At 39.2% G+C, this 19,746-nt stretch overlaps 1 protein-coding gene across 2 annotated transcripts in view; it reads left to right on the top strand.

Moving 5' to 3' along the window:
- Positions 1-7,831: 7,831 nt before the first annotated feature.
- Positions 7,832-19,746, top strand: part of LOC311000371 (uncharacterized protein) — a 28,794-nt gene continuing 16,879 nt past the window's right edge. The window contains exons 1-3 of one of the 2 annotated variants that reach the window (XM_083991055.1): positions 7,832-8,024; positions 10,016-10,315; positions 10,434-10,704. In XM_083991055.1, the coding sequence (XP_083847181.1) occupies positions 10,111-10,315; positions 10,434-10,594 (366 nt within the window). In that variant the 5' untranslated portion in view covers positions 7,832-8,024; positions 10,016-10,110 and the 3' untranslated portion in view covers positions 10,595-10,704. Of the gene's footprint in view, positions 8,025-10,015; positions 10,316-10,433; positions 10,705-19,746 lie in introns of those variants that run through there. The other variant, XM_083991053.1, reaches the window with a different exon arrangement.

Here is a 19,746-nt window from a genome sequence, read left to right as displayed (position 1 = left end):
CTCACCACGGGCTTCACTACCTGCTCATCTGAAGTTTGACAGCAGCAACAAGCAGCACAGACACATTCTCAAAAATTCTGTTTTTGAGATAAAATTCTGATATTTGCCAAACTTCATCAACCACGACTCCAAAATATTCTCAATTTTTTTCAGGAAGATTGAAAATGTATTTAGCAGGAATTGGATGGTATATGTTTACAGTACTGTTTACAGTCAAACGTTTTCATGCACTGTAGGCTCAATTTTTGATTAATCAAAAATCTGTGTGGATCGTTTGTGGAGGACAGTCTGAAGATGCTCTCGAGCAAGTTTGGTGTCAGTTGAGCAAACATTGTGGGAGGAGATAGGTTTAATACGTTTCACAGATTTTGAAAAAAACCTGAGTGATGGACTAATTTGTAATGAGTTTAAGTTTCAGCAGGATTGGGGCGACATTTTGGCGAAAATTGCAAAACTGTAGCATGTACCATTGGTTTGGTAGAAATTTTCAAAGTTTTTTAATTTACAGTAAATGCCCAGACTGTGGAACAAACTCCTCCCCGACCTGCGTACCATCATTGACCTTGGTCTTTTTAAATCAAAACTTACAAGCTTCCTTTTTAAGATGGCTTTTAACACTTAAGATTGTTGTGCCATGTTTATTCTGTGTTTTTATTGTTGTCTTTTACTGTTGTTCTGGAATGTCTTGAATGTCTAAACGACTTTTAACTTATTTACTATTTTATTGTAAAGGTCTCTGGCCCCCTTTGGGCTGTTTTAATGTACTATACAAATAAATCTTGATTGATCAGACAAAGATCAGCTTCGACAAAGTCACACATGGAAAAACACTTTAAATATTTCACATTCATATTTCCCTTTATAAATCATCAGCTAAGATCATATTTGTGTATTCATTGTATGTTAAATACATGTTTAACGTGATATGTATATACTATTAATAAAAACACTAAGTTAGTAAGGTCTATACAGTATTAACAACCTACTTTGATATAGATAAGACAGGATTTTGTTGCTAATATGAAAACACCGTTATTTTTCTTTTTTGCCTGAAGTTTTAGCACTGAAACGCTGCTGCCATTAAATCTTCTAAAGTTTAACACTGTGCGGTATAAAAACACAAAATATTGACCATGATACAGTATATTCTGACAAAATAAAATTAGAAATTAGTGAACATATTTTCTTACATCAACATTCATGTAGAATTTCTGTGCGTGTTTATATTTTATGTATGGATACTACATTTAATTGTAAATTGATTATAATCTTATGATTTAAACATTTACCTTCTCAAAATTTTAGGTTAATTCTCTATTGAAATAAATATATGTTTCAGCGATATAAAAAAATCACAGTCCTACAAATTGTTATAAACAATTACAATAATTCTCACCACTAAATTTAAATCGTAAAACAATATATTAATATATAGTTCTCTTTAAATAATTACAAACATATTTTACATGATGTTTGACATAATTTATCCAATTTCATTCCGTTATTATCTACTATTAACTGCTACAATTGCTGACTTTAAGCTTTAAGACTAGTTATCTATATTCATGATTAGTGTTTTTACATTTATTAAACAGTTGAACAATTATACAGATTATACATGTGATTAACTGATTAATGGCTAATTTAGTCCAAACAGTGGCCTGAGCAGTAAAATCCTCAGTTCTTCATGTACTAGTGAATTGATTTAAGAAGAGAAAAGAAAAGCCGTCTGATGGTTGATGAAGCAGCACAATATCACACTTTTTAGACTAAAACATTTCAGCTGCAGCAAAAATAAAGAAATAAAGAATTCCTTCTGCTGTTCAGAGATTCAAACATCTTTTCACTCATGGTTGAACTTTTTCATTGAAGAACGGCTGCATAAGGAACTTTGTACTAAACTCTGAACAAACTATCATGTAAAGTCTGAAACAGCAGAAACTGACTTCAAACACATTTTAACTTCTTCAATAAAACAACTGAAGAGAAATAAAAGTTTGTTCTTACCTGTTACAAACAGTTTAGTTCCAGAGGCAAAGGTCTGGTAGTACCCGCCTCACCACAGTGAGAAAGACTAATACAAAAACCCGTCTGCTGATGAATGTGTCAGCTGAGCTGAACGAGTCCACATTATGAACCAGGATCATGTTTCAGCTCCATCATGTGTTTCTCTAACGTTCACATCAACATCACTGTCTCTTCTTCTCTTTTCTTTTGGCTTCACACTGAAACATATCAACAAATATTCACATTGAAGTTGGTCCAGATGTTCATGTTCCCCTCAGGATGAACCATTGCTCCAGTTTTATCACATGATTTAAAGTTGGTTTGTTGTTTAGAGTTTTTATGTTTGATATGATTTTATTCATTTAGCTCCTTTGACTGTTTCTGTTGGTCTTGTTTTCTCATTGAGCTTCTGTGTTTCTTCTCTGTCCTCAGTGTGTGGAACAACAGGAAACCTGCTGAAATATCTGATAACAACATGGATCAACATCAAAGAAAAGTCTAGAAAAAGTGTGTGATGTGGAGGTGAAGTGTGTGAAACCTGGGCTGTGGTTTACTGCTCTCTTCCTGTCACTGACGCTGTTTGACACCTGTTCATCTGGAGGTTTTTGTTCAGGCTGCAGGGATCATTTCTCACTGTGGAGGATCATTCTTCCAACAGCTGCAGTAGTAGGAGGCTGAATGAGAGAGTTTAACTTTCTCTATCTTCAACTCACAGCCGTTCTGTTTATTAACAACTGTGAAATCATCTAACTGAGGATGATTGTAACCTGAAAATATTTTACCACTTTGCCTGTTAATATCAAGAATCCGTATGAATGTTTCTGTCTCTCTTTTCTGGATCCATTCTACCCATCCAGTGGTGTCACACAGCTCAGTTCCTTCACAGGTGAAGGAGACAGATTCACCAACTCTCCTGGTCAATGATAACTGGTCCTGGACCAGCTCTGCTGCCATGGCAACCAGTGCTGCAGAGACACAGACAGGTAGATGAAGGTCAGTGTGACGGTGGTAGTGACAGGTAGAGTGTGTGGGCTCCTGATTGGCTGGAAACACTCACCTGAACACAGACAGCACAGAGCAGCAGCTGGGAGGAAAAGCATTTTGTGAATCAGTGGTGTTTCCTCTGGAGAAGCTGAGGAGAAGTGGAGCTCTGATGCTGCTGAGGCCAAACAAGGACGAGCTGTGAGCTCAGACGAGGCCACGTGGTTTCTGACGGCTCCTCCAACTCCCATCAGCCCCTGCTGCTGCTGATTGACAGACATTTGTCTCTTGGCCTCATTTCTGTTATGATCTACGCCTCTGACTGCATTTTCTTTTATTTCTGTCATTTTACTTTGTTTAATTCAGGGATTGGCTTTTATTTCTTAGCATTTATATTTGTTTTTATTCTTTTGAAAAAACCCCTCCTGTGTTTCCTCATTATAAAGTAGCATTAGCGTTTCCTCAGTTCAGTGTGGTTTTAACAGCTCCTTGTCATGAAAGCATTGTGGGATAATGTAGTATAATTTAGTTTGATTTGATTCTGCTTATTTTGTTGAAATTGGTTTCAACTTTTCATATTTATAATGAAGTGACTTGCTCTGCTTTGTTTATTTGAAATACATGTTAATGTGTTTATTTAAAATAAAAATGTGTTATCATCCATTGAAGCCTGATGATTATTTTAAGATGATATTGAATATTATCTGAATGGATGTTTGTTCTTGTTTGTGTATTAACACTCTTTGCATGAAACAGTCAGAAGAAATGACAGGACATGGAGTCTCTCTGGTCTTAAACAGACTGGCCTCCACTACTTTGTGTATTTCAATGGAGTTATTTCAAACATCTAATATCTTTATCTTTTTTTTTTCTAAGATTATTTTCATGTCTGTCTTCAGCTGAAGCTGCTGTGTGGTTTTTCCTCTGAGTGGGAGGTGGCAGCCTGCAGAGGAGGTTCATTTACTAATTCAACTCTTTATCTTGGTTTATTCTCATTATTTCCACCTTTTTTGTTTTGCTTTGTTTTTTATGAATGGTGATTGTTTTCCTGAAATTCTATGTTTCTCTGAAGTGAATCAGTGGAAAGTTGCTCTTGATTTTAATCTGGAAGCAAATAAAAAAGAATCTGGGTCACCATGATGCAGAAACACAACAACACATTCAGGTCAGTGGTGAGTTAAGTAACACACACTGTCACCTGTTGTTGAACAGCTGTGATGGAAACACAACAGTACAAATCCACAGAGCTCCTCAGCTGTGATCTTAAAGAACCAAAAACAACAAATTAAAGTCAAGTTTGTTGAGTGTTGAATGAATTTTGAATCAACATCAGTTCATCTTTCAGTCTCTGATGAGCTCCTCTCTGTTTCCTCCTGCTGTCAGGAGTGAAACCTTCACACTGCTGCCCTCTGCTGGTTCAAACAACACACTGCTTCAGTCTACACACTGAGTTATTGATTAATTTATTAAAAGCTGAGACTCATACAACCTTTAAAAAAGTCCATTTGCCAGATAATGTGGATTACACCAATACAAAGGATCTCATACACTCTACTGCCAGTTATTAGGGTTCAATTATATTGTGTCAAACATGAGGTGATCCTGTTATATAACTAATTGTTATACGAGGGTTTAATAATAAGAAATAGTGATTAAATCTCTTGGACGTTCCTCTGTTTCTGCATCATCTCATTAAATGTGGTCTGATATTCAGAGTCACAATAATGGACAAGCTTTATATATTTATATTTCAGTGTCTTTCGTGACTGACTCTGTTCAGCTGAATGACCTGACCTGAAACCTGACCTTTGACCCAAGGCTTCTTCATCGTTGTGTTGTCATGGCAACAGCAGTCAGCCTCATCTGGATGTCCTTGCACTTCTTCGACCTCACCACAGGGGGGCGGGCTTCTTCTGTGTTTTGTGGGCCGATGATTTCAGCAGAAACACAGGAAGAGCTTCTCACTGTGTAAACTGAGACCGAGGCTCTGTTTCTTGACATGAAAATAATGTTTGGAAAATAAATAAAACTGATATTAGATATTTGAAAAAAATCCATTGAAATATTCATCCTGTCATTTCCTCTGACTGTTTGATGCAATGAGTGTTAATATACAGAGCAGACAAACAAACAGCCATTCAGATAATATTCAATATCATAGTTCTCAGGCCTCTTTGCAGCTCTGGGCTTAAATGGATGACCCATGGATGAAATGGATGTTCCAAAACATGCGCTTCAACTGGGAGCAGCAAAGTCTGGTAGCTCTGAGTTTTTGAGTTTTTACTCAACATTTGCTTTTTTTTTGTTGTGTTTTTTGTCATCTACTGATGGATGCTTCTGTGGAGAGAAGAGATTCTTCAGAGATGAGCTTCTTTCATTGAAAATGAACAGATCCTGTCCCAGCTGAGATGAAGAGGTGCTTTTGTGGTGGTTGTCGTGCTGCTGGTGGTGCGAGGGTTAAAGGCTTGGAGGTGGAGATGTCCTATCAGTCCTTTCTTTCTGCGGTCAGTCATCATTGGAAATAATATCAACTCTCTGCCCAACAGGAGTGACGAAGAGCTGGAGATATTGGTGAAGACTCAGAAAGTAGTTTCGAATCATAACAACACTTGTGTACATCCCACCCAATGGCAACTGCTTAAGTTCCATCTGAAGTTCTCCATAAAGTTGTTGCTAGGATACAGACTAAACATCCTGAGGCACCTTTAATGACGACAGACTTCAGTCATGTTTCCCTGATGGACTCACTGGGGGGTGTGGTGGAGAGATGAGCACTGAGGATGGAGGAGGCCATTCTGGACGGCCTGGATCATCCACTTCACCATCGGTCCTGCTCCACCTGGTGGTCCTGCTCCATCCGGAGGTCCTGCTCCACCCAGTGGCCCTGCTCCATCCAGCGGTCCTGCTCCATCCAGAGGTCCTGCTCCATCCAGAGGTCCTGCTCCATCCGGGGGTCCTGCTCCATCCAGCGGTCCTGCTCCATCCGGCGGTCCTGCTCCACCCAGTGGCCCTGCTCCATCCAGAGGTCCTGCTCCATCCAGAGGTCCTGCTCCATCCAGAGGTCCTGCTCCATCCAGCGGTCCTGCTCCATCCAGTGGTCCTGCTCCACCCGGCAGCCCTGCTCCACCTGGTGGTCCTACTACACCTGGTGGTCCTGCTCCACCTGGCGGTCCTGCTCCATCTTTCTGTCTTTTTTGTGTCATGGTCGTATGAGCTACTGGACTAATTTGAATTTCCCTCCTAGGGATGAATAAAGTATTCTCTACTCTACTCTACTCTACTCTACTCTACTCTACTCTACTCTACTCTACTCTACTCTACTCTATAACCCAAATGAACATATTTCCATTTGGGTTAAAATAAACACATCAACCTGTATTTCAAATCAAACAAGTCACTTCACATTTTGGAAATAAGAAAATTTTAAACCAATTTCAACAAAATAAGCAGAATCAAATCAAATTAAATTATTTGTACAACACTTTTCATACAGTAATTGTAACTCAAAGTGCTTTACACAGAGACATGAGAGACAGACCACAGCCCCACCCACCTGCCATCCCACAATGCTTTCATGACAGGGAGCTGTTAAAACCACAGTGAACTGAGGAAACGCTAACGCTACTTTATAATGAGGAAACACAGAAGGTTTTTTTTTTTTTTTTTTCAAAAAAACAAAAAACAAGTATAAAAGCTAAGAAATAAAAGCTAATCCCTGAATTAAACAAAGTAAAATGGCAGACATAACAGAAATGAGGCCAAGGGACAAATGTCTGTCAATCAGCAGCAGCAGGGGCTGATGGGAGTTGGAGGAGCCGTCAGAAACCACGTGGCCTCATCTGAGCTCACAGCTCGTCCTTGTTTGGCCTCAGCAGCATCAGAGCTCCACTTCTCCTCAGCTTCTCCAGAGGAAACACCACTGATTCACAAAATGCTTTTCCTCCCAGCTGCTGCTCTGTGCTGTCTGTGTTCAGGTGAGTGTTTCCAGCCAATCAGGAGCCCACACACTCTACCTGTCACTACCACCATCACACTGACCTTCATCTACCTGTCTGTGTCTCTGCAGCACTGGTTGCCATGGCAGCAGCAGGGCTGGTCCAGGACCAGTTATCGTTGACCAGGAAAGTTGGTGAATCTGTCTCATTCGACTGTGAAGTAACTGAGCCGTGTGATCAACGTGGATATGTACATTGGTTCCAGAAGAGAGAGAGAGAAACATTCACATGGATTCTGAATATCAACAGGCAATATGGTGAAATATATTCAAGTTCAAGTCATCCTCAGAGAGATGATTTCACAGTTTTTAATAAACAGAACGGCTGTGAGTTGAAGATAGAGAAAGTTAAACTCTCTCATTCAGCCTCCTACTTCTGCGTCTGTTATAAGAAAGCTCCCCACAGTGAGAAATGATCCCTGCAGCCTGAACAAAAACCTCCAGATGAACAGGTGTCAAACAGCGTCAGTGACAGGAAGAGAGCAGTAAACCACAGCCCAGGTTCACACACTTCACCTCCACATCACACACTTTTTCTTGACTTTTCTTTGATGTTGATCCATGTTGTTATCAGATATTTCAGCAGGTTTCCTGTTGTTCCACACACTGAGGACAGAGAAGAAACACAGAAGCTCAATGAGAAAACAAGAGCAACAGAAACAGTCAAAGGAGCTAAATGAATAAAATCATATCAAACATAAAAACTCTAAACAACAAACCAACTTTAAATCATGTGATAAAACTGGAGCAATGGTTCATCCTGAGGGGAACATGAACATCTGGACCAACTTCAATGTGAATATTTGTTGATATGTTTCAGTGTGAAGCCAAAAGAAAAGAGAAGAAGAGACAGTGATGTTGATGTGAACGTTAGAGAAACACATGATGGAGCTGAAACATGATCCTGGTTCATAATGTGGACTCGTTCAGCTCAGCTGACACATTCAGCAGCAGACGGGTTTTTGTATTAGTCTTTCTGACTGTGGAGGAACAAACCTGTGGTACCAGATCTTTGGCTCTGGAACTAAACTGTTTGTAACAGGTAAGAACAAACTTTTATTTCCCTTCAGTTATTTTATTGAAGAAGTTAAAATGTGTTTGAAGTCAGTTTCTGCTGTTTCAGACTTTACATATTAGTTTGTTCAGAGTTTAGTACAAAGTTCCTGATGCAGCCGTTCTTCAATGACAAAGTTCAACCATGAGTGAAAAGAGGTTTAAATCTCTGAACAGCAGAAGGAATTCTTTATTTCTTTATTTCTGCTGCAGCTGAAACGTTTGTGAAGAGTCTAAAAAGTGTGATATTGTGAGTTCAGTCTGGATTCTCATCAGCTGCTGCTTCATCACACGGCTTCACTTTTCTCTCTTCTCCTCAAATCAATTCACATTTTATACAAAATGTTCATGGAAATGACTTATTAAAGATAAGTATTGAACAGAGTTAAATGATAAATACATGAGTGCAGGTTAAATTTTAATAGAAAACAATTTTCTAAAATATGTAATGGTAAATTTCCATGGTAAATATCAATAATTTATTGGATAAAATAATATTATAACAATAATTTGTGTAGTGTTAAAATTGCATGAATAGGTCTTATTGTGAAAATATATTTAACTTATTGTGAAATGTATTTGTAATTGTTTGATAATAATTCTGTATATGATTCTTATTACATTACGAATGTATTATCATATGAATCATTATTTATATCACCAAAACACAAATTACCTTAATGTAGAATTGATTGATATTTTAAACTAAGATTATAATCAATGTTTGATTAATTTATTTAAAGAGGAGCAATGTAAGTGCAGTCGCTTTTCTGCTGTTTTGCTAACCCTCATCCTGGCCGTGTGCATTTGCACAAAAATTAACAACTTACTTTGTCATTACATATTGTCAGAATATATAATATAAAATTGTCTGTTTTCTAAAAAAAATTTTTTAATTGTATGTATTTTACTTTTACACTTCACATTTATTTTGATAGTAAATATGTATATAGTAAATATATGATATCATGAGGACATGATCTGAGCAGGTAATTTATGAAGTGAAATATGAATATGAAGAATTTAAACAGTGTTCTTCCATGTCCGACTTTGTTGAAGTGGATCTTTTTCTGATGATAAATATTCTTCTTATTACATTACTAATGTAGTAATAACAGTTCATCATATTAATTAATATTTATATTACTAGAACACACTAGATTAATGTAGAATTTATGAATAATCATAAGATTATGATAAATATTTATGAATGTATTAAAAGTGTAATGTATAGACATAAAAATTATACCTAAACCTTGTCAGCTCTTGTTAACATTTCTATGTTTTCCATATTCTGTTTTATAAACTGTTTTCTTCTCTGTATACAACATCTACTGCACGTCTGCCCGTCCTGGGTGAGGGATCCCTCCTCTGTTGCTCACCCTGAGGTTTCTCCTGTTTTTCCCTGTTAAAAGGGTTTCTGCGAGCTTTATATTAACAAGTTTAAAATATAGTAATATTTTATATCATGAGGACATGATCTGAGCTGATAATTCATGAAGTGAAATATGAAAATGAAGAATTTAAACAGTGTTTTTCCATGCGTGACTTTGTTGAAGCTGATCTTTGTCTGATGATAAACATCCTCTATAAACATGATGTACAGCACAGTAAATGTGTGTGGAGGTGAGTCCAGTACAGGTGGTGACCTCTGTGCTGTATTGATGAGGAGCTGAGTGATCAGAGTCCATGTAGTGTCCAGGATCAGACTGAATGCAGTGCAGTGCTGGAAGCTGCTGTTGACTCATCATCTCTCATCTCTCATCCAGCCCAGTCCAGATCAGCGGCCCCCTGGTGGTAATACATGGGCTAGTGCGTTTTAAACGTCTCTTTTTTCCATGCACAGGGCTGCTGACTGGGATGAGCATAGACAGTTTAGGATTCAGATTATATACAACTTGGTAAATCATTGTTGCATTCTGATGGATATTGAATTCTGTGAATGTGTCTGTGCTGCTTGTTGCTGCTGTCAAACTTCAGATGAGCAGGTAGTGAAGCCCGTGGTGAGCGTGTACCCAGCAGCATCCAGAGCCCACCTGGAGGGGAGGAGCTCCCTGCTGTGTCTGGCCTCAGCCATGTCTCCTCCTCTGGTCCAGTTCTCCTGGAAAAGACAGAAGGAGGATGGTCCTCTGCTTCCTGCTGAGGGAGAGCAGCTGCAGCTCACAGAGCCGGGACGCTCCGCCGCCATCTTGCTGGTGGATCGGGACGCCTTCTACACGTATAAATACCGCTGCTACGTCAAGCACGAGGGGGGCACGGTGGAGGCCCAGGCAGCACAAGGTGATGGAGGCTTGGTGACTGTGTTGAGCAGTGATTCAGCTTCATGTGGAGACTCTGTCACAGAGAGCAGAGCAGCACAGCACTGACTGGTTTCTCTTTGACTCCTTTTCTGTTGCAGTGGTTCCCCTGGATCCTCTCCGGCCTCAGTGCAGGGTGAAGCTGCTCTGTCTGCTCTACACAGTGCTGATAGTGAAGAGTCTGCTCTACTGCTGTGGACTCTCTCTGCTGATGAGCCGCAGAAACAAGGGACCGTCCACCAGCTGCACACAAGCTGACTGACTGTTTCCTCTTCCTCTTTTCTCTTCATCACATCTAATCATCTTATTTTTTGTATTTGATTACGGTGCAGACATTTAAATCTAACAAATCTTTCTACATGTTTAGATGAAGTCAACCACAAAGATAACAACATACGTACAGATCCATGTTTTCACTTTTTGAATATGGTTTACTGGTTTTAGCTGTATTTTATTTCTACTTTTAAGTGATCAGTAAATTAACAGAACATCAAACCGAATCATCAGTTGTCTGGTAAATATTCTGTTTTCTATTAAACCTTTGCGTGCTTTGAACATTTTCTTTAGAGTGTGGTTGTTTTGTCAAATTAATTCACTGTAACATCCTGAATTTATTAATAAATCACAGTCTCATAGAAAACAAAGGATGGATATTAATTTATTTTCTTGTTTCAAATAATAACAGACAGATGTGACAATGTTGTTCACACATATTGACAACAACTAGTTATTTGTCCGCGGCTGTAAACAGCTCTACCTTCATAAACCTCAAATAAACATAGAGGAAGATTCAAACAGGATCAAGAAGCTGAACTCGGACAAAGTTAAACCAACAACAGCACAAACACAAACACAGCTTTCATACACAATCAAGGAGGGGTGGGTGTTGATTTAGCAACAGGATCAGTATTGTTTTTATTTATCATTTAGCCTACACGTAAATCATCTTTTACAACCCTGTCAGTGTAAATATAAAACTCTACGCTGACGACACTGCTGTTTAAAGACAAAACAGCTGGCAAGTTGTTGTCATCAAGTTTCATATTAAAGCAGAAGTAAGTGGTCCGGTCGTTTTCGCTAATGCTGCGTTCCAGGCAGGCTTTTGAAATCATAAATTACAGCTTCAAGTCACAACTTACGACTTTGTAGCGTTCCAGGCAACCCACTCGTGTTTCTCCGACCTGTTTTACCGGTGAAAGTCACTATAACGGCCACTCGTAACTTCCGACCGGTGAACTCGTACCAGATCGAACTGGTACCACTTCACGGTCGGAAAAATACGAGTTTCCTTGAACGCACCATAACAGTCCTCGTCCCTACGTCGCCACATTCACGGCGTTCCTTGGCTGCACACACAGCCCTGCATGCCGTTCTCTCTCCTCATTGGATAAAAACTGTAGGATACGATAAATGTTTTCTCCTCGGCTCAGAGCAGAGCAGAGGGACTGACAGACCCGTGTTTCAGACCAAACACTCTATGTAAGTGATTGCTGTCGGAAGATAGAACTATTTAAGACTTATATTAACACAAATATATCACTTACTTCTGCTTTAAGTTGAATAATTTGAGTCGTAAGATATGTCACAAACAACCCTGAATAAATATAAATGCACATCAGTGGCATTATTCACAATTAGTTTAGATTTATACTGTTCTCAGTGGTTATTAGGACTCATAAAAAACTGTTGACAGCGAATCAACACTTCCTCTCCTGCAGCTCTCAGGCTGTGTGGTTTCAGCTCTGCAGCCTCCAAACTGTGAGCTGTGGCTTTTCACTCTGATAATCACCATGACAACTACAACCATCCACTCTGTTAAAGACTCAGGAAGCATCTGTGTAACATTACACAAACATTCAGCAGCCTCTAATGTCTCACTAATATCTAGACTTGTATGGATTTAAAAGTGTTCGGAAATATTGTCTCATTTTTTAAATCTGATAGACATGTAGAGTTTCCTCTGAATTATTTCTGACTAACTTAATATTCTTCGTAGTAAAGAGTTGTTTCACTTGTGAGTGGAAACAACAGTGTCATCAACATAGTTTTTATAATCACTGACATTTGTCAAGGATGGTCTGTGGTCATGTTACTGTCAATGTGAGACGTTAAAGTGTTTTCAGTCTTTACTGAGTTCACGAGACAAATGACAAACAGAAGCCTGAACATTTTTGTATGAGGTGTTGGTAGACATCATTACTATGATAATTCTTATAATAAATAATGAAGATATGTCTCAAAAGTAGTAATATTCAATACCAAATCAGAAATATTCTAATAGAAAGTGCTCAAATTAAACAATCAGAATTTTGATTGTTATTTTTTTAACACAACTAAACACATACATGCAAATATATATATACTGTATAGTAAAATGTGACCAACAAACCACAAACCACACAGAGACAGAAGCAGCACTGACACAAATAAATGTTTTTCTTGTTGAAGCTAAACTAGCGCCTCCATGTTGGTTCACCTCAGCTCTCATTGTTTCAGTACATTATAGTTGATATAAAAAAATAAAAGCTGCTGTCAGAAGAGTCTGTTCATCTCAACCAGAACCAAATGTTAATGAGTTCACCGACCTCTACTGAATTATTCAAAAGTTTCATGTCAAAGGTCAAGGTTCAAGGTTTTATCAATTTGCTCCATTCCAGTGTAACAAATTGATAAAATAAAGACCTTTGACCTTTGACCTTTGAAATGAAACTTTTACATAATTCAGTAGAAGCCAGTGAACTCATTAACATTTGGCTCTGGTTGAGCCAAATGTTAGTATGTTTGTTTGTTTGTTTGTTTGCTTGCTTTGTTTGTTTGTTAACCATGCAGCTGTCGATGCTCCTGTGTATCAGAAACATATTGTGTTTAGTTAACTTAGATGGTGTATTTAGGTTAAAATTGTATTTGGATCATTCAGACATTATCGAACTAAACATTATAACTTTATAACTGATCAAGTGGCAGTTTCATCATTTTTATAACAGCTGGAGTTTCACAGCTGCTCGATCTGCTGATGGTTCACGTGTGTAAACAACAGTGTCGTCAGCGTAGAGTTTAACAGCCTATAACCACATGTGTGAAATAAACAGCTACATGTTTATATCTGTCTGCTTTTCCTGGTGTTGTTGTGATTGTTTAGCTCTGGACATTGTTATGATGTTTGTTCTGTGACAATACATTCAGACGCAAAACTAAGCTAAGCTAATTGTAGGTGTCAGCATCAACATTCAATAAAGGTTTTTATTTTCCTGATGATTTGTTCTGAAGCCAAATGGAAATCTATGATAAAAGTAGTCAAAAAACCATGAACACTGCTTTTTTTTACTTTATTCAAAGAGTAAAATTGAAACAATTTAACAAAGTCATTTTAAATGAATAGACTATTAAAATGAGAAACAGGATGTGAAAAAATACCAGAGAAATTGCCAAGCAGCTAACGATACAACTTAATTCTATGTTATTTCAAGAGTCACTCTGAAGTGAAAATAAAAGATAGCATCAACGTAAAACTATACTGTAATAATTAAAAAAAACAGAATTAAATGAAAGTGTGAGTACATCTCAATATTTATCTAAAGCAGTATAAAGACTTATAGATTAAAATGTCTGAGCTGTGATCAAAGAGATAAGTGAGATGAAGTGATGAGATGCGATGGAGAGAAAAGAGGATGAGGAAACAGTCAGTCAGCTTGTGTGCAGCTGGTGGACGGTCCCTTGTTTCTGAGGCTCATCAGTAGAGAGAGTCCACAGCAGTAGAGCAGACTCTTCACTATCAGCACTGTGTAGAGCAGACAGAGCAGCTTCACCCTGCACTGAGGCCGGAGAGGATCCAGGGGAACCACTGCAACAGAAAAGGAGTCAAAGAGAAACCAGTCAAGGCAAGGCAAGGCAAGGCAATTTTATTTGTATAGCCCGTTTTTACAAACAGTTTGTCTCAAAGGGCTTTACATGTCATCACAACAACATCCTCTGCCCTTAGACCCTCACATCGACTGAGGAAAAACTCCATGGAAAACCCTTTTAACAGGGAAAAATTGGAGAAACCTCAGGGTGAGCAACAGAGGAGGGATCCCTCACCCAGGACGGGCAGACGTGCAATAGATGTTTTTACATACAAGAAAATAGTTTATAGTTTATGACACAGAATGTGGGAAACATGGAAATAAGTCAGTAGGAATACAAAGTCAGTGCTGTGCTGCTCTGGGTTACATGCTGCTATTCCCACATGCCGCTATTTCGACATTGACTTCTAATTGTCGGAATAGCGGCATTAACATTATTTTTCAAACGTCCCACTATTCCGACATTTTTTTTTTCATTGTCGGAGTAGCGGCACTTTACTATTTTTCAAACATTCCGCTTTTCCGACATTGATTGATTACGTTATAGTCAGACGTGTCCTTCTGATTTTTTTTTTATTTTCATCTGAGACACTGTTTCTCATACACAAATACATAGGCCTATAAGAGAGAAGAAAAAACAAACCCTCCAAGTTTAAAAACTAGCAGCAGCACCCGCTGATCTGCAGCTACTGAGACTGTTATTATTCTGTCACCTGAGTTAACAAGGTGCACGTGCGTTTGGAGCTGACGAGGGGAGAGAATAAAGAGTGAGACAACACGGCCCTGAGGAGGAACTGTGAAGGACTCAGCTGTAATGGAAAATGAGCTAAACCGAGTCCAGTAGAGCTGTAAGGATTTCCAGGATAGTGACCATTACTTTGAACGCCTTTCCACAGTTACAGCCTGTAACTGTGGAAAGGCATTCAAAGTAATGGTCACTATCCTGGAAATCCTGCTTTACATTGTTTTAAAGGGATAGTTCAACATTTTGGCAAATTGGCCCATTGCCATAATCGCTATAGTCATAGCAGTAGGTTCGTTACCTTTAATTGTCGGTGCAAGCTATTTTTAGAACGGTGGAGCAGAGCGGAAGGCTGCTCAAAGCTAAGCTATGGAGGCTAATGGAATTTCTTGGTTTCCCTCATCAAACTCATCAAATACACAATCCAAAAACTCAAAAACGCTTTCGTGGACAAGTTGTGACTTGCACATTCACCATGCTATGAGATAATAATGGAACGTTACGAAACGGAGCCACTTTTGAGGTAAATGCAGAGACTGCTTGCTGAAAAACTGTCCCTGAAGGCAACGCGCATCAGCGGTTTTGCATGAATTTACCTCTAAAACATCTCCGTGTCGTTACATTCCGCTATTATCTCATAGCGTGGTGAATGTGCAGGTCACAACTTGTCCACAACAGCGTTTGGGAGTTTTTGGATTGTGTATTTGATGAGTTTGATGAGGGAAACCAAGAAATTCCATTAGCCTCCGTAGCGTAGCTCTGAGCAGCCTGCCGCTCCACTCCGCCATTCTAAAAATAGCTTACACCAACAAATAAAGGTAACGAACCTACTGCTATGACTATAGCGATTATGGCAATGGGCCAATTTGCCAAAATGTTGAACTATCCCTTTAACGTAAAAGGAAAAAAAAAAGATTTTCTGGGATAAAGGGGCAGATTACATAAGATTATTCTTCTTTCTGCTCCCTTTTGTTGAGATTTGGGAGGTTCTTGTTTGTAGCTTATTAAAATGCAAGATAATTTTTCTGACTGATTTATTGCCGATGCCGTGTATTTCGCTTTCTTTCCCCCGCCCTCCGCCCGTTGTCTTCGTTGTCACTTTGTTGCCGCTCCACAGAGCGCACATGGCTAATTAATATGCACGTGCTGACCATCTATGGTTGTGTCTAGGCATTCCGGGGGCGGAGGTGTGTTCACGTGCGCAACTGCGCACCATTCTTGGATCCAGTTTGATTTATCAAAGAGAAATTGCGGAGTTGTGCACGCACAGTTTGATAGATCTAAAAAAGCTGTAAATATTTTGGGTGTCTTTTCGCTGTAGGCCTAAGCAAAAAATGTAGTAGCAGCAGTTTTACACTGCTTGCTTACAGTTTTGATAAGGGTTAGGGTAGCCCAGAGCCCAGACACTCACAGCTGCAGCTTCTCCGCGGCTCATCCGCTGCGCTGTCCGTGGTGCTGAAGGTGACAGGTTAACTTGACAAACAAACTGCAACATAGTTCTGTTTGTTTATCATATGTGTAAGTTTTGTTTGTGACTTGATAGTTTAATTGTTGAGATTAAGAACATCACTCCCTCGTCAAACCGGTGATAGGCATGCTGAAAAGAAAAGAAGAGAGACGCGCCTGAGTATCGCAGCTTAAAAAAAAAAAAAAGAAAAAAAAAGATGACGTGTCGGAATAGCGGTATCAAAAAGTGTCGGATTACCGGCATGTCTAGATAGAGGGATGTCGTAATAGCAGGATGTCTAAATAGAGACATGTCGGAATAGCGGGATGTCTGAATAGCGGGCGGACCCCGCTGCTCTGCTCTCTGTGACAGAGTCTCCACATGAAGCTGAATCACTGCTCAACACAGTCACCAAGCCTCCATCACCTTCTTCTGTCAACTGGCCATGACTATTCAAATCACTCCACCACCACATGGAAAGTCCAAATAGGAAAAGACACAGGTGGTTATTGATTCACAGAAGGACTCCACCACCATAGGTTCAATGTGACCTTTGACCTCACACTGAGTCCTTAGATTGACTCTTCAATAGAAACCTGACTGAGTGCAGCTCTAAGATTCAGTCCCTACAGGTGCTGTATCTCCTCAGATTGAGTTCAGGGCCTCCAACACGTGTTATCAGTCGGAATGGGCCAGTGAAAGCTCTGGGACTGGACTTTGTTGTGCTGTTGGACACTGGGACAGAATCAGGGAGTGTGTGTTGAAGTGTGATGTGATGAGCAGAGAGTGAACAGACTGATACTGGGCCCTAACTGCAGCACAACATTGGAGCTGTCCATGCAGAGAGGCAGCATGGGATCTTACAGTGCATTGACACCGGGCGCGAGTAAAATATTCGCCTCGCTCTATTCGCTCGAGTTTGCCCGCTGGAATATTTGTTTTTACTCGTGGCATTTGCGCGAATGGGCGAATTTCGCGTTTTCGCTTCATTCGCGTCGCGACATTCGCGTCATTCGCGTCGCGACATTCGCGTCATTCGCACCGCGCCATTCACGTCATTTGCGCCGCCGGCACAAATTCGCGTCCACTCGCGTCTGTACATTGACTTTGTATGTAATCGTATTGTGCAAAAAATTTGCACCGCGTGCGGTGTGGACGCACCATTACAGTCAGCTTGGTGCGGAGCTGCCAGGTGTGCTGGCTGTCTCTCTGGAGGACAGGGGGCTGCTGGAGCTGGAACCTCTGAAACAGAAAAGGAGTCAAATGTCAGTGCTGTGCTGCTCTGCTCTCTGTGACAGAGTCTCCACATGAAGCTGAATCACTGCTCAACACAGTCACCAAGCCTCCATCACCTTGTGCTGTCTGGGCCTCCACCGTGCCCCCCTCGTGCTTGACGTAGCAGCGGTATTTATACGCGTAGAAGTCGTCCTGATCCACCAGCAAGATGGCGGCGGAGCGTCCCGGCTCTGTGAGCTGCAGCTGCTCTCCCTCAGCAGGAAGCAGAGGACCATCCTCCTTCTGTCTTTTCCAGGAGAACTGGACCAGAGGAGGAGACATGGCTGAGGCCAGACACAGCAGGGAGCTCCTCCCCTCCAGGTGGGCTCTGGATGCTGCTGGGTACACGCTCACCACGGGCTTCACTACCTGCTCATCTGAAATTTGACAGGGACCCTCTGGTCATTCATTTTTTTATCCCCGCAAAAAAAAAAAAAAAAGAATGAAAGAAGAAGCCCTATGGTCTGATCCGAGTTAGAAATGTTTTCGATCTGAACCCTGTCTGGTCGTGTTCGGCCCGGTCCGATGACTGAGCCATGGGAAGAGCCGGTATAACTACAGTCTGTGGCTGAAGCACACAAAGTGTAATTGGTTCATATTAAACTTGAATGCTCCTCTCGATCCGACCCTTCCCTTCTATCCTGACTCTTTTAAACAGTAACAACAGAACCAAGATTTTCCATCTTTGCTGAGCATCAGAATTGTTTGAAATTAATAAAATAAAATTTTAAAAAAGCCTGTCCCTGTCTCTAACATATGCCGGGTCAGTTCGGCTCATATAGAGCAACCCAGTATCACACCAAAGCGTGAAATACGCCCCAACAATATACACTACCCCCCGCCCCCACCACCACCACCACCCCTCCTTTTATTATAGGGCCCGCTACAATAATTTCAATAATTTTGCATTAGGGCCCGTAGCAGACTACTTTCGCCACGGGACACATTCACACAGTCAACAGCAGCTTCCAGCACTGCACTGCATTCAGTCTGATCCTGGACACTACATGGACTCTGATCACTCAGCTCCTCATCAATACAGCACAGAGGTCACCACCTGTACTGGACTCACCTCCACACACATTTACTGTGATGTACATCATGTTTATAGATGATGTTTATCATCAGACAAAGATCAGCTTCAACAAAGTCACACAAACACTGTTTAAATTCTTCTTATTCATATTTCACTTTATAAATCATCAGCTCAGATCATGTCCTCATGATATAAAATATTTACTATATTTTAAACTTGTTAATAAAATACATATTTTTTACAATATTAATATGAAGTGTAAAATATATAGTCTCAAGATTCACATAAATAATTTAAAAGGTAAATATTTTAAAAAATCTAATTTAGTGCTAATACAAAAAACACATAACATGTAATATATATTCTGACAATATATAATGACAAATTAAGTTGTTGGATTTAGGTTTAATTTCTGTGTGCACAACCATATGTTTTATACATTAAAACTTAATTCTATTATTGTTGAATGAATTCATCAAATATTTATGATTTGTGATCTTATTATTAAAATATTGACACCATTTGTACATCAATTCTACATTACATACATACAACTAGATTTTAGTGATATAAATATTGATTCATATGATTAACTGTTACTACATAAACTTATAAATTCTTCAAATATTTATTAATGTCATATGATTAAAATATTGACACATAAGTGATTTATCTAAATTCTACATCATACTAATTCGTGTTTCAGTGAAATAAATATTAATTCATATGATTAACTGTTGCTACATGACTTATGTGATAAGAATATTAGGCTACTTCTATACATATTTACAATATTAATATGTAGTGTGAAAGATACAGTTACAAGATTCACATGTAAATAAATAATTTAAAATGTAAATAAACAATTTTTCATCAAATTTAGTGCTAATTAAAAAATCACAAAACATGTAATATTATATATTCTGACAATATATAATGACAAATTAAGTTGCTGCTTCTTCTTTTTTTAAAACGGTTTAGATGTAATTTTTGTATGTTTGTGTATACACAACCATACATTTTATACATCAAAACTTGATTCTATTCATTGTTAAATACATTTGTTAAATAT

This window comes from Trachurus trachurus (genome assembly GCF_905171665.1).
Source record: "Trachurus trachurus genome assembly, chromosome: 17".
NCBI lineage: Eukaryota > Metazoa > Chordata > Actinopteri > Carangiformes > Carangidae > Trachurus > Trachurus trachurus.
Note: the sequence above shows the minus strand (reverse complement) of the source record. Positions and strands in the feature narration are given on the sequence as shown.